The 14,388-nt window shown below is 53.6% G+C and overlaps 2 protein-coding genes across 2 annotated transcripts; both read left to right on the top strand.

Moving 5' to 3' along the window:
* Nucleotides 1–766: 766 nt before the first annotated feature.
* Nucleotides 767–1,493, top strand: ColSpa_11899 (uncharacterized protein; the record flags this gene model as incomplete). Its single annotated transcript, XM_049278111.1, has 2 exons — nt 767–1,348; nt 1,422–1,493. The coding sequence occupies 2 exons, from the start codon at nt 767–769 to the stop codon at nt 1,491–1,493; spliced, it is 654 nt and encodes a 217-aa protein (XP_049134068.1).
* Nucleotides 1,494–11,648: 10,155 nt separating this feature from the next.
* On the top strand, nt 11,649–12,269 carry ColSpa_11898 (uncharacterized protein; the record flags this gene model as incomplete). The annotated part of the gene is made up of 1 exon (XM_049278110.1): nt 11,649–12,269. One exon carries the CDS (start codon nt 11,649–11,651, stop codon nt 12,267–12,269), a length of 621 nt encoding a protein of 206 aa, XP_049134067.1.
* Nucleotides 12,270–14,388: the final 2,119 nt, after the last annotated feature.

The raw sequence follows: 14,388 nt of genomic DNA, 5'->3' as shown, positions 1-14,388 counted from the left end.
TCCGGCACGGGACCTAGACAGCCAACCTAGCCCCCAAAGGGACTATCTCAAGCACCCTGACAGAACCTGGGATACCCTCGCTTTAGTAAAACCGACCCGATACATTCATTACTCGCCAAACGGCATAGTCGGGACAGGATGGCCCTTCAAGGGATAGATGACACTCGTTTATATAGATCTACTGCAGGCCCAGCAGATCACTCTAAGCAATAAAAACCACACTTATCCCCATTCGTTATGCCGCTGCTGACCATACTGAAGATCTGTCACACCCCTACTTGCCACGCAGCCCCACATCCCCCGCACCTCATCTACCTAACCCATCACCACTACCCCTATCCCGATTATTCCTCATCCCTACCACCCACCCAGATACAACTTTCTGCTTCACTAGATAATTCAGATCCGCTGGATTCATCTGTGCTATCCTCTGCTTCGCCAGCCTCGATTTGCGCCCGCCGAATGTCCTCGATATTGGCGAACTTCGAGTTAGGATTTAGCTGGACTTTCTTCCTCTTGCTCGCTCGCCGCGTATCCATCTGGGATCGCAATGCCTGATTCTCATGCTCCAGGACTGCCAGTCTATAGGCCATTTCCCCAAAGCCCTTTTGGACCTTTCTAAATAAGTGGCGGCTAGTGTGAATATATCAAACTTCCCTCTCGCCTAATTTTTCTTGGCATCATCTGTTAGTGAACTACGTGGTGAACCACCAGAATCCTTAACAGCCGAAAACTCTTCACCTCTCTGCTCCGGAGCCCTTCCGCGATGGCTTCACAGCCTCCGGCGGGCATCGGACCGCTGCCGGCCTCACCGGCCGGCCCCGATCGGGGCTCTGGGCCACCTCCAGAGCCAACCTCTCCATCAAGGGCTAAACGCCGCCGCAATACCGAGACTCAGCCACTCCGGCCCAGCCTCGCGGGAAGCCAGCCTAACGCCTTCAACCCGGCTCCCCCATCGGCAAAGGGGCTCCCGATCTCAACTCCAGCCACTGGCAGGACCGCCACTGGGTCTGTCTTGTCCGCCCTTGACGAGGAGGCCAGGCACTATGAGGCCCGTAAGGATGTCTTCGTAGCTATCGCGCAGTCTGTTGATAATGTCGTCTCCAGCTTCGAGGGCCCCAGGAAGCAGATCGCGAAAGAGGCTACGGCCTATGTGATCCAAGCCCTAAAGAAGCTTATCAACAAGGAACATGCTCCGACACTGACCCGGAGCTGGGCTGCCGTCACGGCCTCGGCACCAGCCACAGCTCCGGACCCCCATCGGGCTCCGACCCACCTGCAGGCCAGACCCCAGACGAAATCCCAGGCCCAACCCCAGCCCCGACCTCAACCGAAAGAGGACCTCAGGGTCTTCGCCCGCATCCCGGAGGAGGGCCTGTCGGCTGCCCGAAAGAACGCCCCTTTTGCCCTCCGCCAGACAGTTTGCCGGATCTTCGACCTCCAATTGGCAGATATCCCTCATATCTACCACGTTGCGACCGGATACTCACTGAGGCCATCAAACAAGCAGATTCAGCAAGGTCTCCTGGCGGACAAGCAAAAACTAGCGGTCTGCCTAGGGGCTTACAAGATAGAGACTCCTATAAAGTGGTTTACCTACGTCGTCCCGCGCTGCCCAGCCAAACTGTGGAGCGTTGACGGGGACGCCCTGGACCCAACCATCCTGATCGAAGATGAGGTCTTTGCCCAGACAAGACAGAAGCCCACTCGGGCCCGGCAATCCCGCCTTGGGCCGAACCCCATTACGAACGAAGTCTCTCGGGTGATCTCATTCTTAACAGAGGTACAACCCTTCAGACTATTCAACCAAAGTAGCAGGTCCCAACTCATTCAGAAGAGGAAGACGCTTATCAGACACGACCCTGGCTGCCAGGGCTACCACCCAAACAGCTACTGCAACCGACAGCCGCTCTGCAACAACTGCAGCAGACCTTCAGACTCGCACGAGACTGGGCCCTGTACAGCCAAACCTCAGTGTGCGAACTGTTGCGGCCCATTCCAGGCCAGCCACAAGAATTGTCCAGCAAGGCCATTGACGATGAACGGCATCCCTGCTCTCCCAGACCGGAAGGAGCGGGCCCGGATCCGCAAGGTTGGTCAGAAGGCCCATGACGCCCTCTATGAGGCCAGTCTAAGCGCCTCTCGGAACAGCACCCAACAGCCTGGGGACCTCCCTCCCTCCGACCAGGACCAACCGCTCGGCTTCAAGCGGCCGCGCAAAAGGACACCTTCTGAGAGCTCAATTATGTGCCTTGGGGACAGGGACACCGATAGTAGCAGCATGAGTGAGGATGATCCTAAGGACGCCGAGTGTCCTCCCCAGATTAACCGCGCTATTCTACCTCTCTTGAGCAGGAGTCAGAGGGTAGCCCAGAAACCGGATTACAACGTTGCTAATGCCTACATCCACCTGGAACTCGACTCGGAGACATAGGCCAAAGCAGGCCTCTCCACAGGTGCTACACATAGCCCAGTGCAACGTAGGGAAGCAGTCGCCAGCACACACAGCTTTCCTGGAGCTCTGTTGGGCTGAGCTGATCGACATTGTACTGGTCCAGGAACCCTGGATAGGCTATGTTGACAAAATGCAAATCAACACACACCCAGGGTTTGATTCCTACGTCCCAGTGGATCCCTGGAAGGACAGGGAAACCAGACCTAGGGTAATGACATACGTACGAAAAGGGATGAAGTGGAAGGCCCAGCAGCAGAGACCCGTGCAGACAAGGGACATCTTATGGATCACAGTTGATAACGCAATTACTGTGGTGAACGTATACAGACAACCAGGAGATCCTCACAATCACACAACCACAACACTCCTAGGATACAGGCCGCCAGAAAGAGTCCTTGTAGCAGGGGACCTTAACGCTCACCACTACTCCTGGGAGCCCGGTTCGAGGAACAGGAATAGGGGGGGCGACATAGCAGACTGGGCAGATGGCCACGGCCTGACATTCATCGGCGAGACGGGACTGCGACTCATGCCCAAGGCCATGTACTTGACCTTACCTTCTCAAACATTCCCCTCGCACACGCAGTGGTCAGCCCACACCTTCACCCAGGGGCCGATCATCAAGCAATTGTCTCAACAATCCCGCTTCATAAGCAACGACAACAACAGACAGATCAACCACGGTCACTATCAGTCCCAGACTCGGCCCTACCCCGGTTTAGAGACCTGATCAATGCAGGAGCCTCAGTCTTACCCAATCTCCAGGACGAACCTACCCCTGCCGAGTTGGACACCCAAGCTGGAAGAATAGTCGACCTTCTCTCCACGGCTGTCCAGGCCGCAGGAAAGAAACGAGGAAAATATGGGAAGGGGGCCCCTTGGTGGACGGAGGAGTGCGTAGAGGCCCACCGAAAGTACCGCGAGGCCTGCTGCCGACAAGCCCAAGAACCACAGCAGACGCCACGTCTCGCTATCCTCGAAGAGCAGAAGGTCTTCTTGAGTACAGTCAGGAAAGCTAAGCGGGCCTACTGGGCTGCTAAGATTGAAGGTGTTACCTCGGACCAAGAACTCTACAAGATTATGGGCTGGCGAAAGGCTAGCCTGGGGGTAAAAGCCCCTCCTCTGGCAGTGGAGGGACAGACGATCAACGACACTCAGGGTAAGGCCCAGGCACTCCGAAGAGCCCTCCTACAGAGGTTCAGTGCCCAGGACGATCTCCTTGGAGACCTGTTCGACGTCCCTACAGTCCCTCGACGACGGATACCCTGGCATGATGCCATCAGTAGAGAAGAGCTGAGGGAGGCTACCCTGACAAAGACCACGACCCCTGGCATCGACGGGATCACAACACGGCTGCTTCAGGCTTGCTGGGACCTTATATTTGAGCCTGTCAGACAACTATTCCAGGCCTGCATACAGACAGGCTACTTCCCCCAGCCTTTCCGCAGAGCAGAAGTCGCTATGATCCAGAAAGTAGGGAAAGCAGACTTCTCAAAAGCCGGATCTTGGCGGCCAATAGCCCTGCTATCTTGTCTTGGGAAAGGGCTCGAAAGGCTGATAGCCAGAAGAATGTCCTACCTTACCATCCTAGAAGGGGTGACCAGCCCACAACAAATAGGGGCTCTACTTGGCAGGTCAGCGGTTGACCTAACCACCTGCCTCGCCCACGACATCGAAATGGCTCTCGACAAAGGGCTCACAGCGACATTGGTAACGATGGACGTTTAAGGGGCTTTTGACTCTGTCCTTCGGAACCGTCTGGTTGTCCGGCTACGCCAACAAGGCTGGCCTCACAGCCTGATCAGACTGATATTCCACTTTGCTTCGAACAGAACTGCCAGAGTCAGGCTGGAGGACGTAACAACAGAGGAATTCCCCCTGGCCTGTGGGCTACCCCAGGGCTCCCAGCTGTCACCTATTCTTTTCCTGCTGTATATCGCGGATATCCTAGCGGAAGACCCGAAGCTTCGGTTCTGGTACGCAGACGACATCGGGCTTCTGGCCATGGGCCCCACCCTTGAGAGTAATGCTGCGATCCTCGGCCAAGAGATCACACGTATCCTCGACTGGGGAGCTGAGAACAAGGTCGCCTTTGACCCAAAGAAGTCCGAGGCTATCCACTTCACAAGAAAACACAAGCAACAAAGAGACCTGCCAGGGATCGAGGCGAGAGACCTTAGAATCAAAGCATCAACGGAGCCCATCCGTTGGCTAGGGGTCTGGTTCGACAAGAGGCTTTCTTTCCGGCACCATGTTGAAACAAAGCTGGCTGCGGCGAAGAAGGCGGCTCAACATCTTAGACACCTGACAAACACCAAAGGCGGGCTCCCGGCCGCTGCTGTACGCAAGGCTGTGACCTCCTGCGTCCTGCCAATCGCCCTCTACGGGGCCGAGACCTGGTATGGAGGCATGACCAAGCCAGCCCCTGGCAGAGCCACCGATACCGGCCGCAACCTTGCCCCCCAGACAGGCGCAGTCAGCACAGGCCAGAAGAGCCTTACGCGTAAGGTCGAAAGCGTCATCACGGCAGCGGCAAGGGCTATCCTGCCGGCCTGGAAAACAACTCCAATACGCAGCCTCCTTAGGGATGCTGGACTACCACCAAGCAAGGTGGCTCTGGAAGGAGTCCGCCTCCGCTTCGCAGCACGCCTAAAGAAGATCGATCTACAACACCCTCTTGTCCCGAGGCTCTCCCAACGAGGGCGGCAGCAGACGAAGCTCCAACGGACTGCAGACCTTGCACCAAAATGCCCGAGACCAGCACTCATCCAACCGCAGTACCTCCCAGGCTCACAAGACCTGATAGTCCTGCAGACTAAGAAAGAAGCAGCCAAAGCTTTCCAGGCCTGGCTTAAGACAGTACCAGACAACCACATGGTTGTCTTTTCAGATGGCTCCAGAGCGACGAACGGAGCCACAGGATATGGGTTTGTCATCTACCGCAACAATAAGCGCGTGGCCCAGGGCTGCGGCCGACTCGGTCTAGCAGAGGTGTTCGACGCTGAGGCTGAAGGGGCGAGGACAGGACTCCGGCGGGCCCTCTTAACCTCCCAAGGCCAGCCGATACACATCTGCATCGACAACACCAGTGTCATCCAAGGAATACGGGGCGAGGCACCAGACACCTCGCAAGCAGCGGTGCTCGAGATCCAAGCTGCTGCTAGGATATACAACATCCACACCCACTGGGCGCCAGGGCACCAGGGGATTAAGGGCAATGAAGAGGCGGACCGGCTAGCCAAGGAGGGCACAGCGCTGCCGGTCCCTCTAGGCCAACTAGCTACGCTCTCCGGGATCAGACGGCTTGGTAGAGAGAGATTGCGAAACCAGTACAGACAGTGGTGGGGTAAGACAGAACGGTACACCCAGCTTGGACTGAGGTTACACTTCTCCTGCCCTCCCGAACTCGCCCTACCACGGAGCACCCTTCACCACCTTTTAGCGGCCCGGTCGGGTCACGGGGACTTTGAACACTATCACCGACGCTTTAACCACACCGAAGCCTTGCTAACCTGCTCCTGCGGGGAGATAAAAGACGTAGATCATCTGGTCTACTGCCCAGCGACATTGGCGAGGAGGCAGCAGTGGCCCACCCTCTACCCATCTGGTCCGCTCGACCCCATAGGACCTATGGGATCCCTTGAACGATACTTCAAGGGACTAATGACTGACCCAAAAGGCTTTGAGGCCTTCCTCCGCGTGACAGACTTCTTCCGGAAGAGCTGTCCACGCTACTAGGGAACGGGCTTCGGCACGGGATCTAGACAGCCTACTTAACCCTCATAGGGAATAGACAGGAAGCAATGAATCTGGGGAACCAGTGGGAACCAGGGACAGATAGAACGCATAGTAGCCATCAGGCAGGATTTGGAGGACGAAAGGAAGGGCAATGTATGAAGTACGTAGTCCTAGCCACGGCTCTCCACGCCACATACCCCTTGGGAGGTCTGCGACAAGGGTTCCACCCCTGCCGCCATGGCGTTAAATACAACAACAACAACAACAACAACAACAACAAATCCCCTGCGTCCGATCGTCTCACAAGTCTGGTGGGATGCAAGCCAAGACGAGTGGCTCTTTGATAGACGTAATCACTGAGCGAGCGGTAGGGATGAAAGAGCAAAGGGCAAGGGGTACATTGTTGTGCAAAGCGTCAACGAAGATCCAGATCTATAAGAAAGGCAAAGCCCGCCACACAACTTCATGCGTTTTTCTTCTTCTTATCATCGACAACTTAAAACCGAACTCGAAGATGACTATCATTGACCTTACCAACGAAAGCGAGGACGAGGTCGGGGTCGAGGTCGGGGTCGAGGTCTTGGGCGACGAGCTTTTGTACTTTTGCTCTTGGTGTCATGCACCCCTCCAAGAGAATATCTTGCTTTCTGGTTGCTCATGCGTTCGTTTCCCACGCCCGGATTCAAGGCTCGACTAAACACATGCTCAGGTCATTTGCCCGACATGCTGCAAGAACTACCAAGAATACAACGGGACCGTCGAGGTGTACTGTTCTAAGCGAAACCACTGGCGCCATGGAGGCCAGCAGGTTCGGAAGATCTACGAGTTGGCCTGCGCCGTCTGCCAAGAAGATAGCCTACACAAGCCTCTACAAGCCATTCCGTGCGGTAAGTCTAATCCCGTTACTTAATATCAAGGTTCTGCAGGCTTATTAGATTCCAAGGTCACGTATTTCACACCAAATGTCTTCAACCCCTTGGGCCAGAAGTTGCAAAGATGTGTCCTTACAGATGCATTAATAAAGGAAAATGTTATCTTGTGACTCCTACCAGTCTGTTAGGGAAGCATAACGGCATCACAAACAGGAGAAAGTTCTTAACAAGCGAGTACCATGAGCGGAGACTGATGAACAAACGAAGAGAAGAACGGAGTAAGCGTATCCAGAAGATGTTAGATGACGAAGAGAAGGACTTGAAGGAGTGGAAAGCTCGGACCATGGCAACATTACGCGAAATAGAAAGTCGGCTCAGTAGTTCACGGTAATCTTTGTGCGAAGGCACGCTTGAAAACAAGACTTTTGGCAGAAGTCTCTTATAACGATGAGAGCATCTTAGTTTGTGTATTAATACTGTACTTGCTTCCAACCTTATTTGATTCCTGCAATTAGCTGCATAGACTATTTTTGTTTTATGACATCATCTTGAACAAAGGATACCTTCTGCTTATGAGCTGAATGTATTCACCTGCTACCTACTTGTCCTGCTATAGCCCTAATATCGGCGTGTAAGGAATTGGCCTTCGTCCGGCATCAAAATGCATTGGCGGAAAAGTTTTAACGAAAAAGCTTTATCGGCTTCTTGGTAGGGTCTGTAGTACTGCATAATATAATTCTGTACAATGCTGCATGTCGTCCTTTATCAGGTGGTTTGATGATTGGATGGTTGTGATGCTGATCGAAAAAGTGACATGCTCGGTCCTCAGACTCTGTCTACAATCGTTTCCCCAGGTAACCCAACGGGCTGGTCTTCACTGTCATCCACACAGCTACAGCTGCAGTTATTATGAAAAACGATCCGGATACTAGGCCGAGAAGAGCGGCGTACTGCCAGGCATGTCCAGCTGTAAACCAAAAAACTAGACCAAGGACCAACTCGAATAACATAAAGTCGAAAAAGAAGATCGGCACCCATGCCATGGCTCGACGCATCCGTGTGGGCTCACGGCCGCTCTGGAATTCGAAGGAAAGCATGATTGTAATCATTGCTGTAAAGATTGCCGTGATAACTGAGCTGACGAGGAGGCAGTTTGAAATGTTGTTTAAAACTGATGCGGTTGTTGTCGATCTATCAAGCAACGTAATCATGGTAGTGCTGCCAGAAACGGCAGATGCGAGGATGACCGTTGGGTACAGACTCTTCAGACGGTCGCTCTCTGGAATCTCTGCGTCGAATTAGCAAGTAGACGGGCCGGAAAATTCATACCAGAGTGCTTGCCATGGGATGAGACGGGAATCTTGGTTTCCATTGGGGAAGTCATTACTGGGAAGGTTGCTAGTTTGGTCTGAAGTTTAGAATGTGCACCCCGACAACGAGAAGCATCTGAGGAAGATGATGAACGTAATGACTATACAGTACGTGTGCGCAGATTGCACAATCTTATTTAAGTAAGGCTTCGTACATGGTATAATTCATCAATTTGATCCTCGTCCATTTCCTGCGCTGCACATCCACAGCAGAGGATGTTGCTTCGGTCCGGTATTATGCAAGGCGGCGTTGGATCCCTCGCAGTCTGTCAGCCGTGCCCATGTCCACCAGCTTCCGTCATCAACTATTCCTACTATATTGCAAAGCAGATTCTGGCACTGTCCTTCATGTAAAGCATTTCGATCCGGACAATGGAAGCTGAAAATGGCTCGATCGTTGTCACTAGCCAATCCAGCGCCCACGTATTCATTATTGCCCCTGGCCTGTCCGTTCCCGACATAGGGCCTCTCCGGGCCACATGTTTGCAAAGCCAGCAGTCTTGCATACTGTAGTAGGCGGTGGATATTAATGCGTCGACATGATGCTTGCAGGAAGCAGTATTGAATTATTACTGCAGGGGGCCCCGACCCACCTCAGTACCGCGTTTGCATTGAGCCAAAGTCTAGACTTGGAGAATCTCCTGAAATGGCTCCTGAAATGGCTCCTGCGCACGGACCAAGCAGCATGTGAGGAAGTAATGATGTGGACGATTCAGTGACGTCTCTGCAGATACAGAAGCTGCTCTCCCCTACGCTTTTCAAGGACTAACCTGTCTCGCCAGGATCTCCCGTCCGGTTCTTAGTTCCAAAAGGCGGCCATGCAGTAGCTCTTGTTCAGAGCCACTTATTCTTTCCACCCGCATACCCTGTCTGCAGGATCCATTACCAGTTCATCCCACGGTTTTCAAGGCCGGGAGCCCTGAGATCAACTTTTAACCCTAGAGCAATTACACTACCAAGAGCCTCTTCTGGCTTTGGGGAGTAGGCACCCCCAGCCCGCAACAGGGAACTTGCGTGCACCAGAACATCGCCCCTCCGCAATACCTACACCCGGCACCTGTAACGGTCCAAGGCGTGTATATTTGCAACAGGCTATGGCGACTACTACGAGTATCCTCAGATGAGGATCAGAAGGGAAAACTATCAATCTCTGCTTGACCGCTGGTCTGATAAGGCCACATCGCACTGGCCATCGGATTGTCGGCGTCGTGGATTCCGTGGTGGGCCTGACCAGGGGCCGCTCATGGCCGCGATGTCCAGCAAGGCCTCATACGGGCCCAGCCCGTTACAGCACCTTCTAGAATCCGGATTCGACTCTCGAGGGTGAGAATCTCCAAGCCTGTAAGAAAGACCCAGCTCCTACCGATATGTGGTCTTTTCTTAAGATCCGTTTCTGGCTTCATCCACTGTATTGGAGAGTCGAGATCCAGAAGCTGGCATTGAACGCCGCTGCAACCACGTTGTTGGTCGCTTCTAGCGACTGGGGCAAGGCCCTCCCGGCCAGCATCTCGCTTCCTTACCTAGATCCCCTGGCTTCAGCATCCGTATCTGGCTCTTACCAGAAGCCAGTTTTGGTCCGTCCTCCCAGCCACACACCATGGACATTCCCGACCACTTCATGTCGAAAAAGTTGGACCTGGCTCTTGTCGGGCGCTTTTCAGGGTGTCCGCAATATCCATTTCCAGCTCCCTTCAACCGGCTGAGTTTGGAGCGAGATTGTCCCCAGCCACACGACAAGGATCGTGCTTGCTGAGTCATGTCCCCTGTTCGCAAGATCCAAATCCGGTTCTTTTGGAAAGCCATTTCTCACTTTTTGATTCCGGCTTTGGGAGCTTTGGGAGATGATCAGCCCAGCCACGCGACTAAGCTCTTGCCAGTTGTGTAGAAATGGATGCCGAGACCTAGAGATCCAGTTCTAACGTCGCCGCAACGATGAGCCAGGTGCCGGTTCTGGCCTTTGATGGAGGATGTCCTCAGCCATGTCCCCAGCCACGTCCTCAGCCACATAACAAGGGTCTTCCTTATCCCACTACCTCCCCTGTTTACACGTCCATATCTAACTCTTGCCGAGAACCGGTTCCGGCTGGTCTTCCCAACCACGCAACAAGGAGCTTTCTTCCTCTACTACTCATGGTGACTGCAAGGTCCATATCTGGCTTCCAGTTGCTGTATTGGAAGTCCGGAACATGCTTAGAGCCTGTTGGGTTCCCAAGATCCCAGATGGGTCATCCAAGCTACATAGCGAGCACCTTGCTGTGCCGTGTATGGGCCCCGCAGAGACCCATTTTCGGCTCCTCTTAACATACAGTTAATAGGAAGCCATGGCCTGGAAAGCCAGTTGTAGCGCACCTGCGACTATGACGCGGAAGTCATTTCTGGCTTGTGGTCGACGGCCTTCCCCGTCAGGTAGCGAGTAGCTTTCTTGCTTTACCATGTGTTCTATCTGCACAATCCATGTCCAGCTCCTGCAGGAACAGGTTCTGACCTTTCATGGAAGGCGTTGTCCACCATCCAACAACGACTCTAGCTGCTCTGCTACATCCCCGTCTGCAGAGTCCACTTCCAGATCCCAATTGTTTTATCGGCAAGTCGTGACCCAAAAATCGACTTTCGACGCTGCTGCAGTTCCATCTTGAGAGCCTCTTGTCGAAATAGGATATCGCTGGATATCAAATATCCAGCTCGATTCGGCCGGTCGGGTCAATTCGGGCCCGGGATAGCTACGGCCGACAGGGAGGACCTCAGCCCATTGATCTCGCCTCGGCTGCTAGCCCCTAGACAACTTCCTTCCTTCTTCACGCTTCTATTCTGATTTTTGTGTTGTTTCCTAATGCCGTTAGAGCCTTAACTATTGCTCATGATCAGAGTTGAGTGCATTCAATGAACACCCCAAAACCTGGATGTATTGTCTTTGGTGTCTTTAAGCACCAGATCTCTTGCAACAGAGACCGTTTTGTGGTTTCGATCATTTTTGGTTCTAGTTCCTGCACCGGTTCTTTCTGAAACGCGATGTCTGGCCTAGAGGTCTCTTCCTTCCAAGTAGGCCTGTTAGGCTTGTCCAAGCTCAGATGCTATGTAAACCACGCACGCCACAGGGTGAGATAGGTGAGACCTAGTCGAAAGGAGCTGGTTCCTGCTGTCAAGTTTGTGAACATCTCAAGCTGGCACTACTTCGTGCGCTTTCAGCTTCTAAAGATGACCAGTTTTTAGACGATGGCTACCCCTCTGGATGATGTCGCGTCCCAGCGACCTGGCACAATCCGCAATGATATCTCAGTTGAGGGCGCCGTTCTCCTCACCGACGCCTTCGACAAATTCACCGGTTCCCTCCTAGAGACTGGCCGTTTTGGTGTCGAGGTCGGCCAGATCAGCCCGGATAGCAAGAGCCTGCCGCTTCCCCAGCCGGATGTGGATCATAGAGAGCATCAGCGCCAGGTCCCTGAAACCGCTGGTGATCGGGCTCCCGGTGGCCAGCAGCACCATCGGCAAGCGCGGCTGCCGCTCCAGCATCTTCCGCAGGACAATTACGGTAGTCATGTTCAAGCCGCGGATGAGGGGGGCTCCGTCCCAGACGATGAGGCCAAAGAAATAGGCGCCGCTAACCCAGACCCTCGCCTGTTTGCCATTGGATATCGGCAGCCTCACCATCTCGGTCTAAAGCCCGCGCCAGAGCTTGTCGATGCTCACTCGCTGTTGGCCGACGACCAGAGGAGGCATGGTGGCGTCCACGGACGGAGGCGTCATTCTAACCTCGACACCAGCGTCTTGGAGAAGCTGCAGGCCCTCGTCTTCCCACTCCGCGTATGGCCGCCCGACCCGCGTCTTGGTGGGTAAGCCTGGCTTCATTTTGTAGGCACACGAGGCCCGCGCTGCTGCGACCTCCACGCGTGTACCACTTGCCACGTTTCTCCAGTCAACGATTTTGATGAACTCGGACGTCTCGAAAGAGTTGAGCTCGCTCGGGTCGTCTGACGGCATATGAATCGTGACAATCCGACTGAAGTATGCCTGAGGTGCGACAGAGCTTGGACCAAGATGAGCGTCGCGCCTTCGGGGAACTCCTGAAGGAACCGAGCCGTCAAGCCGTCTGTTTCGCAAGCGCACTGGATACCGTCAGGTCGGCCACGCAGGGCACAGCGGCGAGGCTCGTCTCGGGCATCTCATGGTGGGCTGCGGCGTGCAGTTGACTGATGCACGCTAGTCGATGCACGCTAGTCGACGTACCGCGAACACGGCCTGGTAGGTAACGGTCTTCCAGACGCCCATGGGGTGCGCAAGCAGGGCGCCGAGATGTCCGTCCGTGGTGGCCTGCTCGATCGCACGCCGGACGTCGTCGAGCTGATCGGTCGTAGTTTCCGCTTCATGCTGTAGACCTGGCAGCAGTGCCCCGGATGCTTGGTCGTACGGCGTTCGTCATGATCGAAGAAGCGGCAGGTCCTGAGCCAGCCGGCGGCGTCATCAGGTGAGTTTATGAGGTCAAAATCCGCAGCGTGTTCCATAAGATCGCCGGTGACAAAGATAACATTGTCATCGTTGTCGTTGGAATTGTCTTTGTCGTCGATATCGTTGTTGCCGTCGGTATCGTCCTTGTCGCCACCAGGAGCTCTCGAGTCGTGGCCCGCGTCGGGGAGTGTCATCCAAATCTTGCTGCTCCGAGGGGGCGTCGTCGGACGGAATGTCATAGCGCGAGCGAATCTCCCAGTACAGAGTAACCTTGCGCGCGTCGGCCTCGTTGGCGATCCAGTCTTGGCAGAACAACGTGATTGTTTGCGTCGGTGGAAGTGGCGACTAGGAAATTTATAGAGTCATTGATAATATCATCGAGAGTGAATCTTCATGGTCTGAGTTTGGTGCCCGTGGTCAGATCCCGGGCGAAGTCAAGATGTTTGTGCTCTCTGGTGGACGCTTGAAGCGGCTCCAAACCTATCCACAAGGGCATTCAGACTTTGGTCATAGATGGTGATTCACTCTCACGGGCCTGCGACGGGATTTTATGGCGCATCGAGGTAAAGGTTTTTTGTGGTGTTATGTAGTTTTCCTATGTATAGACGAACCTTCCCACTACCCAGGGGTTTTAGTCATCAGGCTGCTGCGCTAAAAACCCCTTACTCACGTAAGGGGCGAAAAAAGGGGGGTCGCAGCCCACATCACGAATAGCATCACTTTTGCCTGTTATACACAGAAACCTCTACTTTTTAATTCAAAAGGTCACAACAACCACAACGTCTTATAATAACAAGAGTAGTATGAATCAATAGCCCTAATCTAGGGCTTTAAAACGGTACCTTTTTTCTTTCCCTTTTTGCACGATAATTGAAACTTCAAATCGCCACTATAATAGTGCTATCACTAGCACTATCATCCACTATATGTTGCCGTTTCTTTTTAATCTGCGTTGATGGGGGGTAAGTAGGTTATCCTCCATTGTGCCCCTGCTTCGCCAGGTATCTATACTATCCTTGATTGCGTGGTATCGTGACTTATATTGTGATGGTGCCTGTGATGTTGTTGCTGGCGTTGGTGTTGCTGGCAGTGATAGCACTAATGCCATTTCAAGGTCATCATCTTCATCCCCAGCTGTACCGACTGATTCTTCGCTGGATACAGCCTTATCGACGTCTTCGTCAATAGGATCATCTATGTCTGCAAATATCTCGGGATCGAAGTCTAGCCCAGCTGCCTCTGCAGCAGCATCAGCCAATGCTTGGTTAACATTGCCTTGACTAAGGGGCCTTGCTGTATACTTGAATCGATCGAGTATATGCTGCGGTAAAGGGGTAGGGTTGACGTCGATAGTGAATTTTTCCTTTGGCTCGTCATGCCAACGAGGATCTGAGGTATTGAACGGAATGTAGGCATTAACTTCTCCAGTATGGTGGTGCAGCCACTGTTTAAAGGTTAGTCGCCTCATCCGCCCATCTACTATCTGATACTTCGAAGCACTATATCGTTG

This window comes from Colletotrichum spaethianum (assembly GCF_022836535.1).
Source record: "Colletotrichum spaethianum MAFF 239500 DNA, contig52, whole genome shotgun sequence".
NCBI lineage: Eukaryota > Fungi > Ascomycota > Sordariomycetes > Glomerellales > Glomerellaceae > Colletotrichum > Colletotrichum spaethianum.
Note: the sequence above shows the minus strand (reverse complement) of the source record. Positions and strands in the feature narration are given on the sequence as shown.